Source organism: Medicago sativa, chromosome 3, assembly GCF_051527215.1.
Source record: "Medicago sativa cultivar Bolivia chromosome 3, Bolivia_mono, whole genome shotgun sequence".
NCBI classification, from domain to species: Eukaryota; Viridiplantae; Streptophyta; class Magnoliopsida; order Fabales; family Fabaceae; genus Medicago; species Medicago sativa.
This window is the reverse complement of record NC_140751.1, coordinates 94,977,489-95,004,543: the sequence shown is the minus strand read 5'-3', so window position 1 is coordinate 95,004,543 and position 27,055 is coordinate 94,977,489. Positions and strand designations below refer to the sequence as shown.

At 32.2% G+C, this 27,055-nt stretch overlaps 3 protein-coding genes and 1 pseudogene across 3 annotated transcripts; 3 read left to right on the top strand and 1 right to left on the bottom strand.

The window, feature by feature from the left end:
- Positions 1–6,646: 6,646 nt before the first annotated feature.
- LOC146942269 (uncharacterized) lies at positions 6,647–8,047 on the top strand. The gene is made up of 2 exons (XM_085756207.1): positions 6,647–7,513; positions 7,629–8,047. The coding sequence occupies exons 1-2, from the start codon at positions 7,406–7,408 to the stop codon at positions 7,890–7,892; spliced, it is 372 nt and encodes a 123-aa protein (XP_085612333.1). The 5' UTR covers positions 6,647–7,405; the 3' UTR covers positions 7,893–8,047.
- Positions 8,048–9,620: 1,573 nt separating this feature from the next.
- Positions 9,621–12,141, top strand: IQD6 (IQ-domain 6). The gene is made up of 5 exons (XM_085756206.1): positions 9,621–9,779; positions 9,873–10,118; positions 10,460–10,687; positions 10,771–10,884; positions 11,197–12,141. The coding sequence occupies exons 1-5, from the start codon at positions 9,711–9,713 to the stop codon at positions 11,875–11,877; spliced, it is 1,338 nt and encodes a 445-aa protein (XP_085612332.1). The 5' UTR covers positions 9,621–9,710; the 3' UTR covers positions 11,878–12,141.
- Positions 12,142–12,204: 63 nt separating this feature from the next.
- LOC146942267 (cytochrome P450 711A1-like) lies at positions 12,205–19,291 on the bottom strand. Its single transcript, XM_085756205.1, has 5 exons — positions 18,977–19,291; positions 14,448–14,600; positions 13,400–14,201; positions 13,008–13,103; positions 12,205–12,891 (listed from the first exon to the last, which is right to left on the bottom strand). Exons 1-5 carry the CDS (start codon positions 19,219–19,221, stop codon positions 12,550–12,552), a joined length of 1,638 nt encoding a protein of 545 aa, XP_085612331.1. The 5' UTR covers positions 19,222–19,291; the 3' UTR covers positions 12,205–12,549.
- A 1,737-nt stretch (positions 19,292–21,028) lies between these two features.
- On the top strand, positions 21,029–24,791 carry LOC146942266 (uncharacterized; annotated as a pseudogene).
- Positions 24,792–27,055: the final 2,264 nt, after the last annotated feature.

The window sequence follows — 27,055 nt, the reverse complement described above, 5'->3', positions numbered from 1 at the left end:
TTTGTTGAATTAATTTGGTTGGGTTTTTTAGAGAGATTTGGAAAAAAAATTGTAAGATGAGATGAATAATGGATGAGAGAGCTTTTGCCAGATTTGTAGCAGAAGATCATCGGCAGTTAACTGTCGAGGTTTTCCTCGGTAGTTAACTGCAGCCGATTTTGAAGAAACTCGACAGTTAACTGCCGAGGGGTATTTAGGTAAATTACTCGTGTTTCTCAACCTTTGCATATGTGTCAACAACATTTTTTAAGGATTTTTGTTTAGTCTTTCGTTAATCTTCTCTAAAAAAGTTTAATGTTGCTAGTAGTGGTCTAGTGGAGTCCTCCCCCCGTCATATAATGAATGATCCATTAGTAAAGAAAATTGTTTAAGAAAAAAATCTCGTTTTTATTATTCAATGCAATATTAATTATTTTTTAATTATATATTATAATTAATACTTCTTCTGATATAAATTGTAAGCAAAAAAATATTTCAAACTTGTCAAGAAAACCAAAACATATTCCCTCTGATCATTATTATAAGTAAAACATAATTTTTTACATTCATTGAATATTTAATGTATCTGATGCATATTATAGACTAAATACATTAGTTATTCTATGAATTTAAAAACTTATGTTTTACTTATAATTTTTTACACTCAAGGAATTTTTGTTTATTACAGTGACCGGAGTGAATAATTTGGAGTGAAGTTTTATTGATTTTTTTTTCCAGAAATAAGTTTCTCGGGAAAATGTCATCGCGAGCTCACTTGACAGAAACATTGCATAATATATACATGAGTCGAGTTCTGAAATGCGACACATCATTTATTCTCCTTAAGATGTGTATTTCTAGCAATAAGGTTACTTGACAAAAATAATGTTTCATAAAAAGATGTAAAAACAATTTTTTATTTGTTATAGAGAAAAAGGGAGGGAGATCAAATTAATGAGAATAAATAAAAGTTTAATTGTTTTATAATAACATTAGTAAATAGAATTAAAGTTTAATTGATTTTGCTTATAATTTGAAACAATGAAAATAATTTTTTATTATAATTTGGGACATAGATAGTATATTTTTTCATTCCTTATTTAATAGTATTTTTCAATTTGCATTTATGACAATGATGAATGCATCAATTTTAGGAAATTTAACAAGCGTACTTAAAATTTCTTTTTCACTTAAATATATTTCTTACTCATTCCAAGTCCTTGGTATAAGAAGTGTCAAAAAAAGAGTCCTTGGTATAAGAAGAAAAACTTGAAAACAATGAAATCAATGCAATCGTTAATTGTTGTAACTTTTTAAATATTTTTATAAATATACCCTTATAAAATGTTGTAAAACATTAAATAAATCCACAAATATTAAAAAGAAAACGATTAAATAAGAGGTAAAAAAATCTTTTGAACAATAACTATATCTTAAAACTTGCGACATTTTCTTATAAATAAATTTAACAAGTATTTTTTCTGAATTTTTTTATATTAAAAATCAGAGGGAGTAATTTGTGTGAAATGATTAAATGACTTGTTAATTATGGGAGTGATTGAAAAAATATGAAGGGGCTAAAGGGGATTGATTGATTATTACTCTATACTAGTAAAAATACCCGTGCTAACGCACGGGTACCTGTTGGGGTGGACGATTTTTACAGTTAAAACTTAAATATATGGTATTTTTTATTAATAAGTTTGATAATGATAGTTTAGATATTGATTATTTATTTATTTAAAAGCAAAATATATGATATTTGTATATAAATATTGTCTTTAATTTCAAAATATTTAATTGAATGATATTTAATTAATTTTATATATGATATTCGATTAAATGTAATTCTTTTTCAAACTATTTTATATAAATTGAATTATTTTAAAATAACATGATCTCATGTTTTTTATATTTATCATTCACAAATCTTGGTCCCGTATTTTTTTTAATTTATAAGTCACAAAATTTGGTCTCATGCTTTTTGTAAATTTATCATTCAAAAAATTTGGTTTCGGCTTTTTATATATATCATTCACAAATTTCGCACGGGTATTGGTTGGTCGGGGATGATTTTTGGTAGTTTGCACCTTTCATTATGTAATTGTAAATAGTTTGAATTTACACCATTATACAGTTAATTATGAATAATTTGAGAAAATTGATTTTAGTTAAAAGTGAGTATGGTGTGAATTGATTTGTGTTTTGATAGACTCATTTAAAAGTGATTCTTAAGAGTTGATGTTGTTTGGATAGTTTGAATAATTTTTTTATTAATTCATTTTAAAAAGATATTGATTCATAAATGTTTTAGTCATTGCTAACTTATCCCGTGCATTTTAGTTTATAGCGGTTCAATATCGTTATAGAATTGAAGTGAGGTGATGTTATAAATAGCAAGAACAATTTTATAAATAACAACGGATTTTCTGCATCAAAGTTAGTTTAGTCAACGACAACTTATCCCGTGCATTTACATTAACTTTGAATTTTTATCCGATGCCCACTTCTCCAAAGTATTTCAGATATCTACAATTTTTTTAATGAATATCCTCTTATCTCGTGCATTTTAGTTGATAAGTGTTGAATATCATTTTAGAATTGAATTGAGGTGATGATATTCTAAATAGTTTAAACATTTTAGTAGGATTTTTTTTATAAATGAGAGCTTGTTGTTTAAATCAAGGTTAGTTTAGTCAATGACAACTTATCTTGTGTATTTGAATTATTTCTGAAATTTTAGTCAATGTTCACTTATCCCGTGCATTTAAGTTTAGCAGGGTTCAATATCATTATAGAATCGAAGTGAGGTGACATTATAAATTTTAGTCAGTGCCCACTTCTCCCATGCATTTCACTTATCTACAACTGTATTCAATGTCCACTTATATCGTGCATTTTAGTTGATAAATGTTCCATAACATTGTAGATTTGAATTAAGGCGATGATATTTTAAATAGTTTAAAAGTTTTAGCACGAACAATATTTGATAGACTCATTTAAAAGTGATTATTAAGAGTTGATGTTGTTTGGATAGTTTGAATAATTTTTTTTATTAATTCATTTTAAAAAGATTTTATTGATTCATAAATTCATTTTAAAAAGATATTGATTCATAAATGTTTTAGTCATTGCTAACTTATCCCGTGCATTTTAGTTTATGACGGTTCAATATCATTATAGAATGAAGTGAGGTGATATTATAAATAGCAAGAACAATTTTATAAATAACAACGGATTTTCTGCATCAAAGTTAGTTTAGTCAACGGTAACTTATCCCGTGCATTTACATTAATTTTGAAATTTTATCCGATGCCCACTTCTCCAAAGTATTTTAGATATATACAATTTTTTTAATGAATATCCACTTATCTCGTGCATTTTAGTTGATAAGTGTTGAATATCATTTTAGAATTGAATTGAGGTGATGATATTCTAAATAGTTTAAACATTTTAGTTGGAATATTTTTTTATAAATGAGAGCTTGTTGTTTAAATCAAGGTTAGTTTAGTCAATGACAACTTATCTTGTGTATTTGAATTATTTCTGAAATTTTAGTCAATGTTCACTTATCCCGTACATTTTAGTCTAGCAGGGTTCAATATCATTATAGAATCGAAGTGAGGTGACATTATAAATTTTAGTCAGTGCCCACTTCTCCCATGCATTTCACTTATCTACAACTGTATTCAGTGTCCACTTATATCGTGCATTTTAATTGATAAATGTTTCATAACATTGTAGATTTGAATTAAGGCAATGATATTTTAAATAGTTTAAACGTTTTAGCACGAACAATATTTATAAATGACAATGTGTCCTGCAAATCAACGTTATTTTCGTCAATGACAAATTATCACGCGTGTTTGATTTATTTCTGAAATTTCAGTCATTGCAGTATTATCATGTACATTTTTGTTCATGATGGTTCAATATCATTATATAATTGAAATGAGGTGATATTATAAATAGCATGAACGTTTTAGCAAAACCAATTTTTTTTATAAGAACATCTTGTATTTGTTTAATAGTTTTTAAACTATCATATATAATTTTTTTTCCAAAGTATATTAGGTTTTTTCTAATTAGCATAGAAATTAAAGGGTCAATTAATGTTATAAATTGGTTTTATTTACTCAACTTTGATCAAATTATAGCAATAAAAAAATGTCCTATCATTCCCAATTATACGTCATTGTAACAATTTTTTATTAAATGAGTCTTATAATTTAGGACGAATAAAATATTAAAATGATGTATACTCTAATACAGAAGTACTCCAATCTTTCTAAATTATAAGGAAAAAAACTCAATTTTCCCCAAAATTATAATCCAAATTATCATGTTTTAATTTTCTTAATAAATATTAGATGATATTACTTTTGTTTACATTAATAATATTAAAAACAATTAAAAACAAAACTAACACTACTCTCACACAGTCACACGTTATTGTCCCCAAAAAAGACTCCACACCCACACATTTTTTATTTATTTCATTTTGTTTTTTCTTTTATTCCTTAATTAGATTTTAACACTCACCTCATCTACTTTAACACTTCATTTGATATTATTTTTCTCTCTCTTCATCCTCACTTATCAGAGTTTTTCTCTCTTCCATTAACCAAAACCTAGCGCCTCCCCTTCTCCTTCTCTTGGCTATGGCCGCGCCTCCACCACCAAATGCCTTTCAATGTCCATTAAAACACTACCAACTTTATGATTTCATCATTTATTTTCTTCTCATAAGTATATTTTTTTCAAAATCATCATATTGACACTGTAGCACCTCCTCCAAAAGCACCATGTTCGACCTCATTCATGGAGTTTTGCAGCCGATCTGGAACCTTCATCATGTAAGCTCTCTTTTGGACCTCTTTCATCATGATTTGGGCATCAAACTGCTGGACTTCTTCTTTCACACATGCAACAACAACAACAAATTAACAACAACAACAAATTAAAGGCTTTTAAAGTCAGGTTTTATACTCATATACTTAAGAGCTACTCTATACTTAATCATATGAAAGTAGTTTCTCCATCTCTAATTATTTGATTTGTATTGTGGTTCTTATGAGGAAACAAAGTTGGTTATAACTCAAAAAAAAATCTGTTTTTCAATAGTTTTTTTTTCTTTCTATCGTTTAAATGATTTATGTGGATGGAAAAAACAGATTTTAACTTATTTTAAAAAAAATTAATGAAAAAAATCAATAATTCATTATATATTTTGTTATTTATTATTATGTTTATGTTGCCATAGACCAATTGTTCGGACCTTTTGACAAGTTTTTTACCAGTTTGACAAACACAGTTTGTTAGACATAATATTTTATTTAGATATAAAAAAATAAAAGATGAAAACTTTTGAATAAAATAAGAACTCTTTTGGTTGATAAGCCCACTTCTACTTGTCTGCCATTATTTCAACCTCGAGCCTAGCAATCCAAGTAGTAGTAATCCACTACTAACTACACTACTCAATAATAATATATTATTTAAAAATTGTCCTGAGATTAAATTGAATTCAACTACAATCCATGTGAACAATTGTTTATAAAATTGTTTTATTTTCCTGTCAGTAGTGTAGTCAGGCCAAAATATATTATTTTACATTTAATTTATTTTATCTATTAATAATTTAATATTACAAATTAATTGAAAATCGATTATTATTATTGCAGAACTAATTACATACACAAAGATAATACTCCATCCTTTCTAAAATGAATGTCTTTTCAACAAAAATAATTTATTTTAAAATGAATGTCTATTTTTCCTTTTTATATCCTGCCATGAAATGACAATACTCCTCTTAAAAAAAATGAAACAATTTGATGAAAGTATCCTGTTATTTTAAAATAGTAGTGTTATTTCCAAATATGTGACATAAGTATCTTGTTTTGTCCTCTCAAAAAAAAAAAAGTATCTTGTTTTGTGGTTTTTTCAGAAAATTATATCTCAGCTCTTCACAAGTCCCTTTTCTGCTATTCAAAGGAAAAACATTAGATCGAAGGATAGACAGAAAATAGACAAAGAATACACAAATGATATATTTTCTTATGAAGTTGTTTCTTACTTGTTGTCTGATCTGCTTTTGGAGATCTATTATTTTTGTAGATAATTTATGTTGTAAAGACAATTGTAAAAATATGTTAGTACTATTTTGGATATATGTATTATTTCATGTATCTAGCTCATAATCATATTGCTGAATATGAACATATGTCATGCTGCAAATTTGAATATAAAAGTGTAGTTTGTTAAATATACATGTTATGAAGGTCAACAACAAATGAAATAATTAATGATAATTTTGACAGCTTTGTCAAAAGAGGAAAATGATTTCTTGTATCTGCCGTGTTCTTCTTTCTTTTTGTAAATAGCAATTTCCTGCAAATGAGAGAAAAGAAAGTGGAGTTAAAAAGATGGTCAAAGAGAGAAGAGGAAAAAGGAAAATGAGAGACAGTTGAGAGAGTTCCAGATTGTTTTTTTGAAAGAGAGAGACTGAGATAGGATTGAATTATGAAAGAGTAGTGAATGATATACTTTATAAGAGTATTTCAAATTTGAAATTTGAAATTGAAAATTTGCCTCCAATTATATCTTTTGGTACAAAAGATAACTTTTTCGTTTACCGTGTCAACCAAAATCTGAATTTAAACTAGGGTTAATTAAGTTTTTGGTCCCTATAAATATCTGCAGTTTTGTTTTTGGTCCCTATAAAAATAAATCACAGTTTTTAGTCCCTGTAAAATTTTCTGTTATAGCTTTTAGTCCCTGCTGTTAAATGACCACTAACGGTGCTGACGTGGCATTATTATTTTTTTAAAAAAACTTCAAAATGTATGAAATACCTAAAATACCCTTCCACGTCATTATTTTTTATTTTTTTAAAAAAACTTCAGATTGGATTAATAAACATTTAAATTAAAATAATTAAAATAAGAGATTTTGGATTTTTTTTTTTGTAAGAGATTTGGAATTAAAATAAGAGAATTGAGAATTAAAATAACATAAGAAGAAGAATAAAACGTAAAAACATAAACCCTAAATATCCAGATTTGGGGATTTTGCTCCCAAAACAGAGAGAAGAGAACGAATTGAGATCTGAAAGAGAAACAAAAGTTCCCAGAGGAGTAAAAACTCCAAAGGAGGACCGAAAGTTCCCAGAGTACCGAAAGTTCGTAGAGTACCAAAAGTTCCTAAAGTTCCAAAAGTTTCCAAAGGAGGACAAGTTTCAAAAGTTGATAAACCATCTGTTGAACCTAATTCAAATGTTGCATCAGCTGTTGAACTGAATTCAAATGTTGTACCCTCTACCGAACCAAATTCCATTGTTGCACCATCTGCTGAACAGAGTCAGGGTACTCTAATTGACCCAGATTTATTAGCTGATCTGTTGTTTACTGATGAAGTGCCTGAGATGTTGTCCGAAAGAATGGTGTGTTCAGCACCTGTTGTGTCTGAGCCAGTTGTTATGGTACCTTCTGTGTCTGCTGTTGATACATCTTCTGTTTCTGAACCTACAACTGTAAGTGTATTCTTTTATCTGATGATGTTTCGTTGTAATGATTGCAACTTTATATTATCTTAGAACCAAATTTCAATAACTTAGAGCCTCCAACTGTAACTATTTTTTATAACAGGAAAAGAAAAAGAAGAGAAAGGCAAAATCTGAATTGAACATAAATGTCAAAAAAGCCAATTTCAGAACAAGTGATAGATTTAGGACATTGAAGACAAACAATGTTGATGGACCAGGCAAAGATGAAAACACACCATTTGTGATTGATGATGATGATCATCATGAGGCTGAAGCTCCAGCAAGAGATCCAAAAATTGGTCCATGTGTGCAAGCTACTAGAGGATTGAAGCAGTGGGAAGACATTATGGTCAAATTGACACAATGATGGATTAAATTTATTTTTGTTGTTTTTTTGGATGTAATTGGTTACATATTATGGTTATCATCATGAACCTCGTTTAGACAAGCTTTTGTTCTACTTTTTTGGATGTAATTTGTTACATCGTATGGTGAATATTATCATGAACCAATTTTAGACAACTTTGTTCTAATCTTTTGGATGTAAGTACTAACATCATATCATCATGGTGTTATGAACCTCTGTGGTAAAAGTTTAATGAATGATATGATATTTTGATATTTAATTACATTGTGTTGGGAGGTGGTTCCTGGTTCAGGTGGCTGTTTGTGCTGGTTTGGGAGGTGTGTTGTGCTGGTGCAGCAGGCTGTTCTGCGTCTGTTTTTGTTACTGGTGCGGTTCTGGCTTTCTGCTAGCAGAGCCGTGTTTCTTTGTTGATACAGTTCTGCTTTCAGGTGTATTTTATGGTCAAATTGACACAATGATAGATTCTGTTTACTAATTCTAAAGAAGAAAATAATAAATGAAATTTGGGGATGGAAAAAAGAAGAAAAAGAATGCCTCGCAAGTGAAGAGAAGAGAGAAATAGTTGTCTTTTAACAATAAGGGTATTTTGGTAATAATGTTCAATTAATATTTTGGAAAGAACCATTAAACAGAAATTCTGAAGAAAAAAAATTATTTAAAAAAAGTTTTTTTTAAAAAAGATTTTTTTTATAATTTTTTTTAAAAAATATATATTTAATGACGTGGCAGTGCCACGTAATGATGTGTCAGTGCCACGTAATGAAGTGTCAGTGCCACGTCAGCACCGTTAGTGGTCATTTAACAGCAGGGACTAAAAGCTATAACAGAAAATTTTACAGGGACTAAAAACTGTGATTTATTTTTATAGGGACCAAAAACAAAACTGCAGATATTTATAGGGACCAAAAACTTAATTAACCCTTTAAACTAATTGCTATTGTTTCAGTTACATTACATTACTTTTGTTATTGTGATGTCATCGAAAAAGAGGAAGTAAGGAAAAAGACGAAATTTGCCCCCAAAATTGAGAGGTTTGCATTACAAAGGTATAAGGGTATAAATAGATTTTCCACAGATGTAAGTTGAAAATACCAGATTTACCCCAAAATTTGATAGGTTTGCATTAAAAAGGCATAAGGGCATAAAGAGGTTTTCCACAACATAGTTTTTTCTTATATTAAAGGAGATATTTATATGGAGATTCTGGAATAGCAAGCTACTAATATGAGAGCTGCAGATCTTAAGTGCACTGTCTCTCTCTGTTTTTTCGGGAGAAAAACATGAAAGATCCTCTTGTCTCATACAACCATCATTTTCTTTATTTTTGCATAACTTTCCCTCTCTTTTTTGCCCAGTAGTACCAGTATCTCACTTTTTCCATCTCCAAAACGTTTCGTGCCTTTTTATACACTTTTCTTTTCTTTAACTATTTCCTCAACTCAACCAAAGTTCATGGACCCCACCTCTTGAAAACTCAAAATTTGAACCGGCGAACGTGATTATGTGGCAGTGTTCCAAGACAACAAACGAATCATCCAATTCCAATCCAACTTGCGGGACCACCAACCTTATTTCTCTTCCTTTGTCCCGTTGCACGTTTTTGAATTTCAAATCTCAAAACACCAACTTCTAAGTTCTAACTACACCCCCCTCACCACATAACCACACCCCCCACGAACCCTTCTCTTTCTCTCTCTACTTCACAACTCACTTTATTGCACTTCATTTAAAGACAATCAATCAAGAGTCAAGTACTTTGCCACATTCACTCTCTCTCTCTCTCTCTCTCTAGTCTGAAACCAAAACTCAGCAACACTCATGGGTGCTTCTGGAAAATGGGTCAAAGCATTAATCGGATTCAAGAAACCAGACAAAGATGAACAACATGTAAGTTACAAATTATAGTTACTATTTTCATACAACCCACAAAAAAAGTTTGTTTTTTTGTTGTTGTTGACTATGTTTGGTTTATGTTTGAAGGTGAAGGAGGGTGGTAAAAGTAAAAAATGGAGGTTATGGAGAAGTTCATCAGGAGATAACAGTTCATGGAAGGGTTTCAAAACAAACCACCACAAAGCAGCTTCTGAAGGGTCTGAATCTCCAACTGCTGCAGAAGCTTACACTGCTGCTGTGGCTACCGTTGTTAGAGCTCAACCTAAGGATTTTAGACTTGTTAGGCAAGAATGGGCTGCTATAAGAATCCAAACCACTTTCCGCGCCTTCTTGGTATTCAATTTTTTCAACCTTCAACTCAAGCTTTTATTTTTATTAAATTTGTGTTTTTGTTCCTCTTTGATGACTATTTATTTTCATATTTATAGACAAAGTTAAGCTAAAGCATTAAGCTTTTATTCAAAATCAACATACCCATTTAATGTTTTTTTAGTTTAGATTGGAAAATTTTGGACATTCATCTATTTTAGGGTTTACATGATATTGTTAATGCTCTTCTCATAGTGAATATGAAGAGTTGTTTTTGAAACTTTAAATGTGTTGTGATGTTAGTGTATTGAACTATTTGTTGGAAGGAACTGTGTTTGTAATGAATGTGAGGGTTATGAGTGCAGGCAAGAAGGGCTTTGAGGGCATTGAAGGCAGTGGTGAGGATTCAAGCACTTGTCAGGGGTAGACAAGTGAGGAAGCAAGCTGCAGTGACATTAAGGTGCATGCAGGCATTAGTTCGTGTTCAAGCTCGAGTAAGAGCTCGTCGTGTGAGGATGTCTATGGAGGGACAAGCCGTGCAGAATATGCTTAATGAACGACGCAGCAAACTTGAACTTTTGAAGGAAGCAGAGGTATGTGTTGTGAATTGACAGTGGAAACTTTATCTAGTTTTAGTTTTTGTTATGTCTAAGAATTTTATTTTGTGAATCTGCAGGAAGGGTGGTGTGATAGCATAGGAACATTGGAAGATGTTAAATCAAAAATTCAAATGAGGCAAGAAGGAGCTTTCAAAAGAGAGAGGGCACTTGCATACTCACTTGCTCAGAAGGTAACAAATTAAGTTAGTGAGTCTCTTTTCAGTCCTGAGTAAGGCGTCGTCAATTAGTCCCTCAAATTTGTTATTTTTTAATCATATTAGTCCTTTCAAATTGTTCAATTTAGTCTCTGAAATTGTCTATGAATTTTCAAATCATGGATAATTTGAAATTTCGTTAGAGGATCAAGTTTAAGTTGCCCTACAACTTTAGGAACTAATAAATTGTTTATTCATTCAAACATAGTGGAAAGTAGAAACAGTTTCCACCTTTTTCTTTTTCTTTCCTTTCTACAAAGAAAGATGCTTATATTTTGAGATTTCCAGCAATGCAGGCCAACCTCAAGCACTAATTCGCGAACCAACACCTCATTTTCCACTCTCCGGAATCACGAGATGAACAAAGCTAATGGGGGATGGAGTTGGTTGGAAAGATGGATGGCAGCCAAGCCTTGGGAGACTAGATTGATGGAACAGTCTCACGCCGAGAGCTTAGAAAAAACCCCACCGCCACCTCCAAAGAAATTTGCAGAACCCTTTGTAAGCTCGAATTTGAAACCATGCTCGGTCAAAGTCAAAAAGAACAATGTCACAACAAGGATTTCCGCTAAGCCTCCTCCCCATATTGGACAAGCTACTCGTTCATCGTCAAGTCCAAGTTCCGAGTTTCGGTACGATGAGAGTTCTGCATCATCTTCTATTTGTACATCCACAACTCCAATGTCAGGGAACACTTGTGAAAGGACCGAGGATAGTTGTAACAGCACTAGGCCAAATTACATGAACCTGACTCAATCAACCAAGGCAAAGCTAAAATCGGGTAGTAATCAAATGTATAACAGAGCTCAAAGGCAACAGTCAATGGATGAGTTTCAATTTATGAAGAGGGCTGCAGTTTTCTCCAACGGAGATTCTAAAAGCATAGCTGCTTCTGATCATTCACTCAACTTTTCTAGGCCACTTCACCTACCAACCCAATCGGACAAGAGCTCGGTGAGACCATGGTGAAAAAGGGAAATAGCGGCTGGGTGGATGATCAACATCTCCTTATTTATTTGTTTTTCCAAGAAGTTCAACATCTTGTTGTTCAATGTATTTTAATGAGTCAGTTAGCTAGCTTGAAGTAGAACTAGAAGTTGTTTATGTCCTTGATGTTACTTGTGAAGGGAGCCTCCATTTGTATAATTGTTCATTTGTGAGTATTGGTAATACTCAACCTGGAGAGATTATCTGGACGAATTGTCAATTTATGGGAAAATCATATTTTGTCAACCATGTTTTTCATTTTATTTTGTGAGTGTTCATGGTTTTGTAGGCAGAGTTGACTAATAGCTATTTAAAAGCTAGAAAATCAAAGTAGTATCTCTTTCATAAACTTACATTATTTGTTATACAACATGATTATTTGGTATTGTATCTCATCATACTTATTTCTAATAGTAATTTATGGCCAATTCTATGATGCACAAGACAAATCTTGCATCATGCACAACCTAGTTTTTGCCATTGAATCAATAAATCTCACCATTAGATGATATATGGTGTGACTTATTCATTCAATGGTGAAAGAGAGACACTTGTGCATGGTTCAAGATATATTGTTTCTGCATGTTAGACAAAGCCTAAGTTTATATTTCATCCTCTGACTCTCAAAGTATAAGTACAATTTTAACGGTTAATTTAACAGCTCGTCTCTGTTCTTTTTATGACACTGAGCTTGACACCATGCTTGAAGTTGAGGACTATTCCATATTCGAGTTCTAAAGGGCTTTCCATATCAGGTGAATGCCGAAACAAGTATTTTCTGTATAAATGAATAAGTGAAAGCTTGATCTCTTGTATGGAAAATTTCTGACCAATGCAAGCTCTAGGACCAATTCCAAATGGTATGAAAGCATAAGGGTGTCTTTGTTTCATTTCTTCACAGTTAGGGTCAAACCTTTCTGGTTTGAACTTTTCTGGCTCTGGAAAGTTTTTGGGATCTTTTGCTAGAACTCCAAGAGCTAACCAAACCCAAGTCCCCTGCTTGTAAAAAACACTACATCAACGACAGATTAAAAAACAAAAAAAATCTTTATGATTATGACACGTGCAGACAGAAGTATCGATGACCATGCAAGGAGAAATATATGATTTACCTTTGGAAGAAGGTAACCTCCAATCTCTACTTCATTCGATGTTTCTCTTGCAACTAATGGTGATACAATGTAAAATCTCATTGCCTCTTTGATCACCTGGATTAATCAAATCGAACATAAAGTATAAGACTTTAATTTTGACGCTATGTGTAAAAGTTTTACATTTCAGTAAGTTACAATTAATCACGTGTGACTTTAGAAGTAGTCATGTTTAAAGTCAAACCTTTTTATGATCTGACAATAACTTTTAATTGATTGTGCAAAAAATCTCTACACTGACGGTGTATACGAATTAAATCCAAAGTATAATATATTTTATATTTATATGCTGGCCTTTGCAAATTTAAACTCGATACAGAAGTTTGTCAGGATGTTCATTCAGTTTAACTAACCTGATCGAGATAAGGAAACTTGTCATGAAGATCTTGAGAAGTAGGTATCCGATCTAGTGAACCATACCCATCAATCTCTTCAAGCATCTTTTTCTCAACTTCTGGATGTGCAGCAACCAAATAGACAACAGAAGACAATGTAAAGGAAGTGGTTGCTGATCCAGCAAGCAAGTGCTCATAAGTAACAGCACTGATATATTCAGGTGTGAAAACATTTTCCGAAACAGCTTTTGATTCTCTAGCATTTAGTATAAGCGACAAAAAATCCTTTGAACTACGCGTTCTATCTTTCGTTCTTTTCTCTACAATCTCGTCAAGACGGCCACCTAATTTTTCATTAGTACGCTCAATTTTCCAATCCATGGTGCCTGGTATTCGCTTCAAAATCTGCCTAAATGGTTCCTGAAGAATTGGAACAAGTAGACCAAGTATGATTGAGAAAGAACCTGACAAGTCCATCTTAAGTTGAGTTGTTGAGTATATGTGTTGATTAATGAAGTCAGTTACTTCATTACTACCGCTTGCATTCATTAAGTCCTTATTATCAGTAGCAACATTCTTGTTTTCATTGCGAACAGAATGAGATTGAGAGAGGCCAAAGTTGACACCAAAGGCTGCTTGTCCAATCACATCGGTCGCGAGTTTAAGTGATAAATTAGAAAAGACAATGTCTTCTTTTTGCGAGTCAAGATTTTGAGTGGCAGATTCTATGAATGATTGCATTGTTGGCACTAATCTTGATAGGTGTGATGGTTGATATACCGACAATATGGTATTTCTCATTGTAGACCATTGTGAATCCCTGCAACACAAAGTGACATGAGACTGTTAGGAAAATATTTTGTATATATATGCCGACAAATAATGTAACCTTATAGAGAACATATATGATTATGACTTTTGAGTTTTTTGCCACTTAAAAAAGGTAAAGTGATATTCAACTTAGTGGCTGCACCACTGAGAATCTATGTGCATATATGAAATTTGATTTTACAACCCATGCAATAGTTGAAATAACATAATACTGCTATAGTTCCAATTTGAGTACCGGCTGAAGAAGAGACCCTTTTGGTGAAGTGGAGAAGCTTTAATGGGAGAGGGAGTGCTTCTGTTTGGAATGTCTTTAAATTTTTTGATTCCAACCTCTTTACACAGTTCTGCATCTGCTACTATTATTAGTGGCTGTCTTCCCATATGAAATCTGCACTAATAAACATTAGCAACATATTAATAACCATAAACAGTTTTTCATATAAATATTATTTCAAATGATTGGATATATTTGTTTTTTTTTTCCACATATACCCCTGTTAATACTAGTAGTCATTTGTTTTGGAAACTTAAAGTCGGGGTTAAAAACATCTATACATAAAAATGTACAGTAATATCCATATACAAAATAGACAAAATAATTTCATGGAATATTTGTCCACAATTAGCAAAAATGTTGAATTTGTTAGGCCGAACGATATAATCGGGATTCAAATTCTGGCTCCTCCACTTGTTTGTGCGAGTTTTCAATCATTATTGTTATTTTGTTTATCTACCTAAAAAATCACGGCATATTTTTCTTAGAGTATTTGAAAATGACAAAGTTAATTATAATTAGGAGTAAATGTAGTAAAAAAAATGTAATGAAAAAGCATTATTTACAATGAGTGTTATTCTGTAAAAAAAAATAGAATGAGTGTTATTTTAATTTTTTATTAAAGGGAGTATTATTTAATTTATCTATCAACTTCTTTCACTTACTCTCCTCATCACTCTTTGCTGAACTTTTTATAGTATCATGGGCTCAGAATTCCTTTTAATTTGCAGACACCGCATCATTCAGATTCCGGCGCAATTTAAAACCACCTTTTGGCTACATTCATTCTTTAGAAACAATAATATGATGATCAATTTTAGCAAATGTTATTTTTAGTAAGTTAATCATTCACCAGCAAAGAGAAATACTGATGAGTTCAGAATATGATGATCATCACAGACACTGATTATTTCCAAATTGTATGATTTTGGAATAGCAATAATAACTACAGGCTCTTTCCATGGGTCCATTTTGCCTTTTGGTGTGTGAGGTGAGGACAGCAAAGGAGTGTTTTTGACAAAAGGACATCAAATAAGTTGATATATCCTACTCCCTCCGTTTCAAAATGAGTGTCACTTTTTAACTAAAAAAGTTTGTTTCAAAATGAATGTCACTTTACATTTTCAATATAACTTTAATTTCTTTTTTCCAACTTTACCCTCAATAAATACTCCAACTTTTCTCTCTCACACAATTTTCAATGCAACTTTAAGTTTGTCTTGTTTTTATAAAATAAGGTTATTTTAGTAAAATTGTTATGACATTTGACTGCTTTATTTCATTCCTTAATTTGTGTGCAATTGGCTAAAGCGACACTCATTTTAAAACGAAGGGAGTATTTTATTTATAAGAAATCTTAACCGGGTCTTGAAGTACAAACTTAGAAATCTAATGGAGTATAAAATTTTTACATTGGAAAGTGGTAAAAAGTGAGATGTTCAACTTTTTAAAAATAAAAAAATTATTGTTTCTAATAAAAAATTCTTTTTTTTGGATTTCTTAATTAGCGTTCTGAGGTCACTAATTGTTTTTTTTTTTTTTTACAAGAAAAGTAGGAATTGGTTGTAATTACTTCATATAAACTAGGTTTAAATATTAACCAATAAATAAAATAAGCTAAGCTTGAATATCCCTTAAATATATAAAGGAATGAAGTAAAATAATCTCATATTATTGGATCAAATCCAACGTAAATAAATATTTTAGAGATTTATTTGGAACAAAATAATGATGACCGAATGTAACAAGTGGTATATTTTATTTTATTTTGACCAACTAGTCTTAGTGATTAGAAGAACTTTCGTCCTTTAAGTGGATTATCAAACATAAACTAAGAAAATATATTTTATTTTTTTTAAAGAATACACTAAGAAAATATGTTGTTTTTTTAAGAACTCTTAAACTGTAACATTCTTTATAAATATTTTTCTATTAAAATATACAGTTTTCTTTTGGCTTAATTAATGATTTGGTCCCTTAAGTTATTTGTTGGTTACATTTTGGTCCCATAAGTTATTAACGTTACAATTTAGTCCCTTAAGTTATTTGTTGGTTACATTTTGGTCCCATAAGTTATTAACGTTACAATTTGGTCCCTTAACTTATTTTTTGGTTTCGTTTTGGTACCTTAACTCTTCCTCCGTCAACCACTCTGGTCCTTTATGTTATTAGAGTAAAGGGATCAAAACGAAACCAAAAAATAAGTTAAGGGACCAAAACGAAACCAAAAAGTAAGTTAAGGGACCAAATTGTAACGTTAATAACTTATGGGACCAAAATGTAACCAACAAATAACTTAAAGGACCAAATTGTAACGTTAATAACTTATGTGACCAAAATGTAACCAAGACCAAATCATTAATTAAGCCTTTTCTTTTTAGTAAAAGAAGGAGTCAATCAGTCAAAGGCTCAAAGTATACAAGAAGCTTCTAGTATATATAAGAAATAGTTAATTTTTTCCTCAAAAAAGAAATAGTTAAATTTGTTTTTAGTTTCTATTACTAAAAAAAAAGTTTTTAGTCTCAATAAATATAGCAAACATATTTTTAGTCATCATAAAAAAAGTGACAGGTTTTGGTCTCCACTCTCTATACAAATTTTCAAAACGTAGTTTTAGTCTCCTAAATTAAATTTTGTCTAATTATGTTTTAATTTATAATTTTTTTATATTATTTTTTTTATAGACATGTTAAGAACATTATAAGACTTATTCAAAAAAAAAAGAACATTATAACTTATAAGACAATCTTTTATAAAAAAATTAGAATTTTAACATCCAATAAATTAAATATAATTTTTTTTAAATGCCAAAATTCATGAAAAAACTAACGAAAATTTGGACCTAAAAATTAATTTTTGAGCTAATATTTTTTTTGGAGGAACTTTTTATAATGTTTTAAATAAATTTGTAAAAAATTATTCAAAAGTTTAAAAAATTTAAGCATAATTAAACAAATTTTAATTTATAGGGACAAAAAAATTCATTTTCTTATGGGGATTAAAAATAAAATTGACTATGTTTATACGAATAAAAACCTATTTAATCCTATAAGAAATGAAGTTGAATATCCAAATAATGGAAGAGACGGAAAATGAGTATACTTTCTACACATTCATTTTTGACAAAACTTTTTTCACTTTCCGTAGAGGATTGAAGAGTCATGCTAAATAGAGAAATGATATTTGTACTATTTTTTAACAACTTTTATCACAATTTTCTTTTTCATACTCACATTATGTTTCTACTTTATCTCTATTATTTTAATTTTCATGTCAATACTTTTTTTTTGTAAATTTATGATTGTCGCATAAATTGTCACTCAAATGGTTGCTGAAATAATACAACTCTTCTAAATATTATCGATTGGATTTTTTTTTCTTTTCCTGATTAAGTAATAATGCTAGGAGGGTCAAGACAAGACAAAAGAAACATCATTGGTCCTCGTGAGCTTAGCTCAGTTGGTATGGACAATGCATAAAATATGCAAGGTACGAGGTTCAAACCCCGGCCACCAAAAAAAAAAAGAAACATCATTGCAAGATCAACAATGTTACTATTGGTCAAAAGAAATCAAAGAAGGCTATTATGCTATAATAAGTCGAACCGGCATTGACCAATATGAGAATAGACATCTATTAATAAAGTATTTTCTATTTTCTTTCAAAAAAAAATTCTATTAATAAAGTATTTTAATAAAGTATTTTGTTTTCAATGAAAAATAATCTGAAAGCATACGAAGCTGGTGCTCTCAGCTGGGCCCTTTGTATGATTTTTGTTTGGAAGAAAACAAGCAAATGAATAAACGAGAATTAAAAAAAGAGGCAATTGGATTATAGAATAATCACTTGTTTTTATCAATTGATATATCATTTTCAATTTCTTCCAGGGTCCAGAGACAGCGACCCACCAAGCTGCACTCTTACCCAACCAGTCATTACAAGCCAAAAATTTGCCAACCATCATTGATTCATGATTCTTCTCAAGACCATCCCCTCAAAAAGATTTTGAATAGCTATCCATGTGCAACTAAGATTGATATCTTTTCAAAAGCAAAAGCTTTAATATTCTAAATCAAATTGAGGTGAAAAAAAAGAGAGAATAAGCATTTGAAATCATCCATTGACTATGTTAAAGTAATAATAGCTAGTGTTAGGTGGTACACTATCAACAATTCTCTAAAGTAGTTATAATTGCGCTACAATATCGAATGCAAATACATTTCTTGAGTGTATTGAAACATGTAAATCCTTAAATAATTCTTAAGACTTTGGTTTCCTGAGGAAAGAGACCAATGATAATTCAAAATTTTGCGAGAAAACAAGTAAAATCTGATCGAATATTACTTTAGTCGTTATTTGAATTCAGCTTTTACCGAATGATTCATCTTAATTGAAGTTGATTGATCACTCGAATAATAAATTTCTAGGGTTAATAGCATACACTGATTTATCCCAAAAAAAAAAAGCAACAAAAAGTCATGTAAACAAACCTGTAAATTGGACCATATTGCTTAGCAAGGACTGAGAAAACATCAGGGCCATGTTTAGCTAGCAAGTGAAGGTGCCCTACCAACGGCAGAGATGGTGGACCAGGAACCTTCCTTACCCTCCAATAAGGTCCATACAGATAAATCAACCATCCTCCTACTAAAGCCAATAGTGTGAACAATATTGTTGAAGCACAAGGGACACTAATTGGAATTGGAAACAACCATTTCAAATCCATGAATACCATTGCAAATTCACAAGAGTAGAGACGGTAGTTTTGGTTATTGGAGGGTGAGTGCTCTAGTTTCAATTCATTTATCGTGCTTCAAGATTTTGGGTTATATAAAGAAATTGGAGGTAAATGGACTTTTTTTTAATTTTGTCCGTATATGAATGATGACATATGAGAATTAGATACCTTTATACCCAATCCAATCCATTTTCCTAATTTATTCCAATTATTGTAATCAAATCAATAACATGCATTCATGGGAAGACAAAAAATAATGGAGTATCATGAGTCACATTGGGTTGAAAAGATACCTACGGGCTTGTGCATGTGTTTGCTTTGTACCCTTGTGAATGTTTAAATATACTTCATCCGTTTCAAAATGAGTGTCGCTTTAGGCTTTGACACACAGATTAAGAAATGGAATGAAATAATCATTGGATACAACGTTTTTACTAAACTGTCCTTACTTTATTAGAAAAAGACATACTTAAAGTTGTATTGAAAATTGTGTGAGAGAAAAGTTTGAGAGGGTAAAGTTGGAAGAAAAAAAATTAAAGTTGTATTGAAAATGTAAAGCGACATTCATTTTGAAACAAATTTTTTTGGCTAAAGTAACACTCATTTTGAAACGGAGGGAGTATAAGTTTAGGTGAGGTATATAATTAAGTGCATGTACCCCAAAATCGAGAAGCACAAAAAAAATCCACTATGCATCCTATTCCTAACTTCCTGAGGGCTATGCTCGATTGAGCATAACTTGGGTACTATAAACACTTCTTGTCCTACTCGATCGGGAGGAGTCACGAGAGCTATAAATCAATGAGCAAGATGATAATCACAAATTTATTCTTTAGCCTAAAAGAATAATAATGGATAACTAGGAATTACTGTGAACACCTTTTTTACTTTAGTCATTTTGACTAGCATTTATGCTTTGCAATTGCTAAGGAATTAATGTTGTACGTTTAATTGAATATACTTCAGACAGAGTCACAGGGTTTTATAAAGAAAAAAGACACGAGTCGTAGGAACATGTTAGATAACTTCTGAACCGTTAAAATACACTGCAAAATGTGACAGAAACGGAAGTAGATACTTGGGAAACAAAATGTTGACATGGAGGCATAAGGGGTTAATTAGTCCAATATTAATTAGGATTGGGCTAAGGAAGATTTGGGTTGAAGAGGATATTTCTAAGCATTAATTTACCTGCAACAAAATATAGGGATAATAGTCTTAAAAAAAAATATAGGGATGATAATTATATACAGAATATAGAGAAATGATATTTGTATAACCATTTTGTGATAACTTTTGAACAATTTTCTCTCTCATACTAACATGATATTCTTGTATTCTCTCTCTCTCTCTCTCTCTATTGTTTTGGACCAATAAGAAGAAAGAGAAACAAAGTTGTTATCAAATGGATGTACAAATAAATATCATTACTCCAAAATATGTTATCTAAAAAAATATATGTCACGAGATGGATGTCAATAGATTGAGTAGAGTTCATTGGTTTAGAACGATTGAAAACTCTTTTTTGTCAAACAGCTACCAACTCAACCTGGTGATTAGCAAATTGGTTTGGGCCGGGTCTATAAGACACCTAAAGACACTTGTTAGCATTTTCACACACACATAAAAATTATAACACTTGAACTACACCGATTAAAAAAACTTTTGAATTACATTGAAACATTTTACAAAAAAAAAATTAACGGGATTGTTTTGGTGAGACACGCGTTGCTTTCACCCAATAGAAATGTGATTGTAGGAAGGAGAGAGTGTTAGTCTTCCTAACATTTTTCTTCGGATAAATATGGGTTTATACTAAAAAAATCTTTGATGCATTGCATTTTATTTAAAATTTAAATTTGTTTTAGATTGAGAATCAATATTTTGTTGATAAAATTTTAAAAAATTTAAATGTATTTTATTATTTTAAAATGAATTAAAACAAAAACATAACATACGTTGTCAAAAAAGAAAAATACAATGAATGATTGAATAAGGAATACATGTTTAACCAAATTCCAAGATAACGTAGTGTTCACCGTAATATTGTTGGATTTAGTTTTGTTTTGTTATTTGCACATGAGAATTGCTTTTTTGACAAAGAATACTTCCAATTGACACATGGAAATGACCATATTGCCCCTGGCGGTAGTTAACTACCGCTGGGAAACACGCCGGCTGTTAACTGCCGCTGGTACCCAGCGGTTGTTAACTACCGCTGAAGTCTTTCCCTCCAAAACCAGCAAACCCCTACCTCACCTATTCATTCATCACCTTTCATTTCCAAAACCATACAAAAAAAAAAACCCATTTCAAAATTGTTGTGTTAAAATCATGCCTCCAAATCATTGCTGATCGATTGCTAAGACGTTTCTACACACAAAATGCATCAAAGAACATGTATTACAACGTTAAAATCCATTGCATTTGATTGATTTTTCTGGTTTTTTTTTGTACTGTCACGCGTTGTAGCGGCAGTTAACTACCGCTGGGAGTGAGCGGCTGTTAACTGCCGCTGGAGACTTAGAAAATTTTCAAAATTTTCTAAGTGGCAGTAGCTACTGCCCAAATTTTTTTTTCTTTTGTTTTTTTTGTTTGTTTATGTTAATATATGATATTAGATAGAAGTTTATTAATTAGTTTAGTAATTGTATGTTGTTTATTTATAGATAATGTTGAGAATGCGGGTGATGATTCGGGTGATCGAAAACCTAGAGTTGTCGATTCCATTAAGGTTGAAGCTCCCGCTAAGGTCGAAGTCTCCGTTAAAGTTGAGGCTTCAAGCGTCAATTCTGATGTGTGGAAACTTCGTGACAACGAAGTGGACACGGCTCATTTCTTTTCAACCCAAGACACACGGAAGATAAAAACGAATTGCTCGGTTGGATCCGTCGACAAGCAAATAGGGCTGGATTTACGGTTGTCATTAGAAGATCTTGTGAAGGAAGAAATGCTATGTTGGAGTTGGTTTGTGAACGGAGCGGCGAGCACAAAGTACCGAAGACAAAAGTGAAGCATGAAGGAATGTGATCAAGAAAATGTGGGTGTTTGTTCAAGGTGCGTGGATATGTCATTAGGGAAGACAATGCTTGGAAATTGGCTATTCTTAATGGCGTTCACAACCATGAGATGGTGCCGTATGTAGCAGGGCACCATCTTGCCGGAAGATTAACGGAGGACGACAAGAAGATTGTACATGACTTGACCAATTCTTCGGTGAAACCAAAAAATATTTTGACAAACTTGAGGAATAAAAGGAAAGAGTCCATGACAAATATCAAGCAAGTCTACAAGGAACGTCATAAATTCAAAAAGGAAAAAAGGGGTGACTTGACGGAGATGCAATATCTAATCACAAAGTTGGAAGAGAATGGATATGTTTATTACGTAAGAGAAAAAAAGGAAAGTCAAACCGTTCAAGACATATTTTGGACTCATCCAACTTCGGTAAAGTTGTTTAGCAATTTTCCTACTGTTTTGATAATTGATTCCACGTACAAAACCAACTTGTATAGGATGCCATTGTTTGAAATAGTTGGATTCACGTCAACCTATTTGACATATTCGGTTGGTTTTGCATTTATGACGTCCGAGAAGGAGCATAACTTTACTTGAGCTTTGCAAATGTTGCTTAAACTTCTTGGACCAAATAGTGATATGCCTAAGGTGGTAGTGACCGACAGGGACACGGGTATGATGAATGCCGTAAAAAATGTTCTCCCCGGTAGTAGTGCAATACTTTGTTATTTCCATGTTGGCAAAAATGTTAGATCAAGAATCATCACCAATTGCAAAGTTAAACAAAACGTTGTTGTGGTGGATGACCAAAAGAAGATTGTCGACGAGGAGAAACATAGTAAGTTGGTTGATACCATATTTGATGCATGGGAAAAATTGGTTGAATCTCCTACTTAAGAGTTATATGCGGTTAATCTAGTGGAATTCCAAGATGCTTGTAAGGATCATCCAAAGTTTCTTAACTATGTTCAAGAAACCATATTGAACCCTTTTAAGGACAAACTAGTGAGGGCATGGACGGACCTTGTGTTACATCTTGGGTGTAGGACCACGAATAGAGTTGAAGGAGCTCATGGTGTGGTGAAGGAATATTTGTCCACCTCCAAGGGTGATTTGGGTACTTGTTGGCATAAAATAGATGAGATGTTGGCAAACCAATTTGGGGAGATACAATCATCGTTCGGTAGGAGCGTTACGGTCTTGGAACATCGATACAAAGATGTCACTTTGTACTCCGGGTTGGGTGGTCACGTGTCTAGACAAGCCATGAATTTTATTTTTGTGGAAGAAGAGCGTGCTAGGAGAACCTTGTGCATTGAGAAGAAAACTTGTGGTTGTGTTCAAAGGACGTCGTATGGCCTACCTTGTGCATGCTTCAATGCTATGAAAATCCGTCACAACATGCCCATTCGATTGGATGAGATACACCCGCATTGGCATAAGTTGTACATGGGTGATGAACAAAGTAATGAAGATTTGTTTTCGGTCGCGGAGGAGTGGCATGGTATCCAAGAACGTCTCCAAAGAGTTCCGTTCCAAATGAAACTAGAAATCAAAGAGGCTTTGCGGTTGTTAGCGTTTCCGGAAATCACATTGTTGTCACCACCTCCAAGAAAGGTGGCAACCAAAGGAGCTCCCAAAAAAATCAAAACCACACATGGTAGGATCCCATCTACGTGGGAGACTATTGATTCTCAACATCCGGAAAGTCAATCTTCACCACGGAAAAAATCTTCACAAACTAAAAGGAAAGGTGCTCGCATTGGCATTTCTCCGGTTCCGGTTCCTAAGCCTAGCTTGGTTTCAACAAGTTATGATCCATCCAATCCTATGTATTACATGCCAAAATTCATGAGACCATAATTGAGAGAGTTGTGGATGTTATTGGTGACGGGCATTGTGGGTTTAGGGCTATAGCAGAAGCCTTGGGTTTGACGCAAGAAAGTCATGTTATGGTGCGGAGAGCACTTATTCAAGAGTTGAAAGAGCATAGGAGCAAATACATTGAGGTATATGCGAGCGAGCACCGTTACAACTACATCTTGGATGGATTGCATCCTCCCAAAAATCCTAGTAGCTTTGCACCTCCCGACAAATGGTTGACATTGCCGGATATGGGACACATCGTTGCATCATGTTACAATAGGCCGGTGTTAGAGATTACTACATGGAAAGACTACATCTCCGAGACTTTTTTCCCACTTAGAGGACGACCTCCGGTTAACCCGAAAAGCAACATGATTTGCTTTGGTCTAATCCCTAATCATTTTGTCCTTCTTTCACTAAAAGATGGTTGCCCACTACCTCCAACATCCACGGAGTGGAGAAATCACAGGAGCGAAGAGGCGGCAACATGGGAGGATGAATTTTTGGATCGACACGATCATTTCCAAACACTCATGGACATTGAGCTCAAAGAGAGACCGGTTCCACCAAAAAAGCCAACAAATGAAGACAATCCAATTATGTTTGATGACACTCCGGTTAAAGAAAACACCGAATTTGAAGATTTGTTTTTAGATGATTTGCTTTTATTAGATGAAATGTGACACTTTTTGGTCGGTGTTAATCCGTTTTTTGGTTGATACGCGCCGACGTATTTTTTTGGATATATAATGTAATGACCAATTTTTTGGGTGATATAATGTAACTAACCTTCAACTATTTATATGTATATCAATATATTTGAGTTTCGCATTTATTAGTAATTAATGTACATTACGTGTAATGTTTTGCATAATGTGGAAAATTTGATGAATTTCAAACAATTGTTAAACGTTAACGCATTATCGGTTTTGTGTAATGTTACCGAATAATTGATAAACTATGAAATGGCGATGTTTGTGATTGCTGGATGTTGTTGTTTCGGTTTGATTTCCTCCGGAATTGCCGTTTGAAATTACAGGTAAAACAGGACACATTTCCTGGAAAAACCAGTTACAGACTGCACTGGTTCTGTAACTGGTGTGAGCGGTTGTTAACAACCGCTGGGTACCAACGGCAGTTAACTGCCGGCGTATTAACCAGCGGTAGTTAACTACCGCTGGGGGCATTTTGGTCATTTATTTGTGTCAATTGGAAGTGTTCTATGTCAGAAAAGCAATTTTCTTTGCACATATCAACTAGTGCTTGATGAAGCAAACAAGCCCTAGAACATTCATGAATCCCTTCATACAGGACCAATAGCATGTAACTAGTAATGATGCCTTGTACTTGTCATCGCAAGTGGAAAATGGAAACACGACAAGAACAGAAATTTTACGTTAAGGAAAGGAGTGTTATAAATAAGTTGATAATGATAAAAAAAAAAAAAAAAAAAAAAAAAAAGGACTAAAATTTCACGATCGGCAATGCCCCAGTTATAGAAGGTCAATAATTCATGTTTAGAAAGACAATATGTTTGAAAAGTCAACAGAATAAATTGATTATCCTGTTGATTTTGTTTGATCAAATGATCCTACTTACTGATTTAGTAGTGGGTTTATTGAATTAGATTCGATTATGTAATTCAAATAAGTATTGTTGTATACTGTTTTAGTAAGATGATAAGAGTTCTTTAAATTGAATATCATACAAATTTGGTGCATGGTATACAATAAATTTTTAAGGTTTTTTTAAAATTTTACATATTCACACACCCGAATCATATAATACCCACACCCGTCTCATGTATCCGGGCTTCATATCAATCATTGTTCTGCTGTCATTGCTCAATTCCTCCGAAAGATGTAGATATTTCGCCGAAGTTCAAAATACTTGAGGCATAAATACTCTCAATTTCATGTTCAAAATACTCTCAACCTCAGCAAGTTTTTTATCCTATCTTTTGATGAGATTGATAACAATTGAGAGACATGAGAGAAAAATTTATAAGAATCCATTCCCAAATATTTGAACTTTGTTTGATAAATTATATACCTAAATCAATTTGAAAATTTCTCTTTTGACTTCTCAAATTTCTCCTAGACATACAAAAGTTAAATGTCGTTCAACACTTTTCAGAACCATTCAATCACCTTTTAACTTTTTAAATAGGTTTAATTGATCTTTAAAATGAACAACGGCACTTAACTGCCGTTGAAGAGCGAACATCACTTAAACATCACTCGACTGCCATTAGATTAGCGGCAAAAGCTAGAAAATTGAACAGTGAAAAGAGTAATTTTCAATGAATTTTCTTAACGAAGATCTTCCGTGAATCTTTTCAACAATAAAGCCCAAGAGTGTTTTACATCAAATTCAAATCGGGAAGTTATACCATATACCCCTACACTTATACCTTCACCCATACAAATTATAAAAAATCTCAATTTTACCCTTTTTATCAATGAATTTCACCCCCACAAACTTCATTGCAACACAACATCTGATTCCATCTCTCTCTTCCTTCTCCTTCCCCATTTCAGTTTTTCTAATTCTCCTTTTTGTTCTTCTATGATTTCAACACCACGACGTGTAGTTTTCTTATTAATCCTTCAATTTTGTATCTACGCATGTTTCTACTTTACAACACAGGGAAAGAATAATGGTTAACAAAATAAATATCCCCAAAATGAAATTGATCTATGATTCCTCTTTTTGCTATAAAGCTCTTTTCAATTTTTTATTTCAATAAAATTTATGTCAGGTTTCATCAAATTATTATCATGTGCAGGGAATACCATTTAATTTGATTCATGAAAAAACCAAGATGTTGTAATTAATGGATTATCAAAGTTGCGAATTTGTGCTAACATAGAGACAGGCATGGGAAATAATTGGGGAGTGGTGTTGCAGAATTCAATCTGCAAGTTAGCAAGAGATTTACTCAATT

Coding starts and splice junctions, on each gene's coding strand:
- LOC146942269 (XM_085756207.1), top strand. CDS start 7,406: ATGTTGTCCGAAAGAATGGTGTGTTCAGCACCTGTTGTGTCTGAGCCA. Junction 7,514..7,628: donor CTGTTTCTGAACCTACAACT/GTAAGTGTATTC, acceptor TTTTTATAACAG/GAAAAGAAAAAGAAGAGAAA.
- IQD6 (XM_085756206.1), top strand. CDS start 9,711: ATGGGTGCTTCTGGAAAATGGGTCAAAGCATTAATCGGATTCAAGAAA. Junction 10,119..10,459: donor CCACTTTCCGCGCCTTCTTG/GTATTCAATTTT, acceptor TTATGAGTGCAG/GCAAGAAGGGCTTTGAGGGC. Junction 10,688..10,770: donor AACTTTTGAAGGAAGCAGAG/GTATGTGTTGTG, acceptor GTGAATCTGCAG/GAAGGGTGGTGTGATAGCAT.
- LOC146942267 (XM_085756205.1), bottom strand. CDS start 19,221: ATGGTATTCATGGATTTGAAATGGTTGTTTCCAATTCCAATTAGTGTC. Junction 14,601..18,976: donor CAATATGGTCCAATTTACAG/GTTTGTTTACAT, acceptor TTATTAGTGCAG/ATTTCATATGGGAAGACAGC. Junction 13,104..13,399: donor AGTTTCCTTATCTCGATCAG/GTTAGTTAAACT, acceptor TGATTAATCCAG/GTGATCAAAGAGGCAATGAG.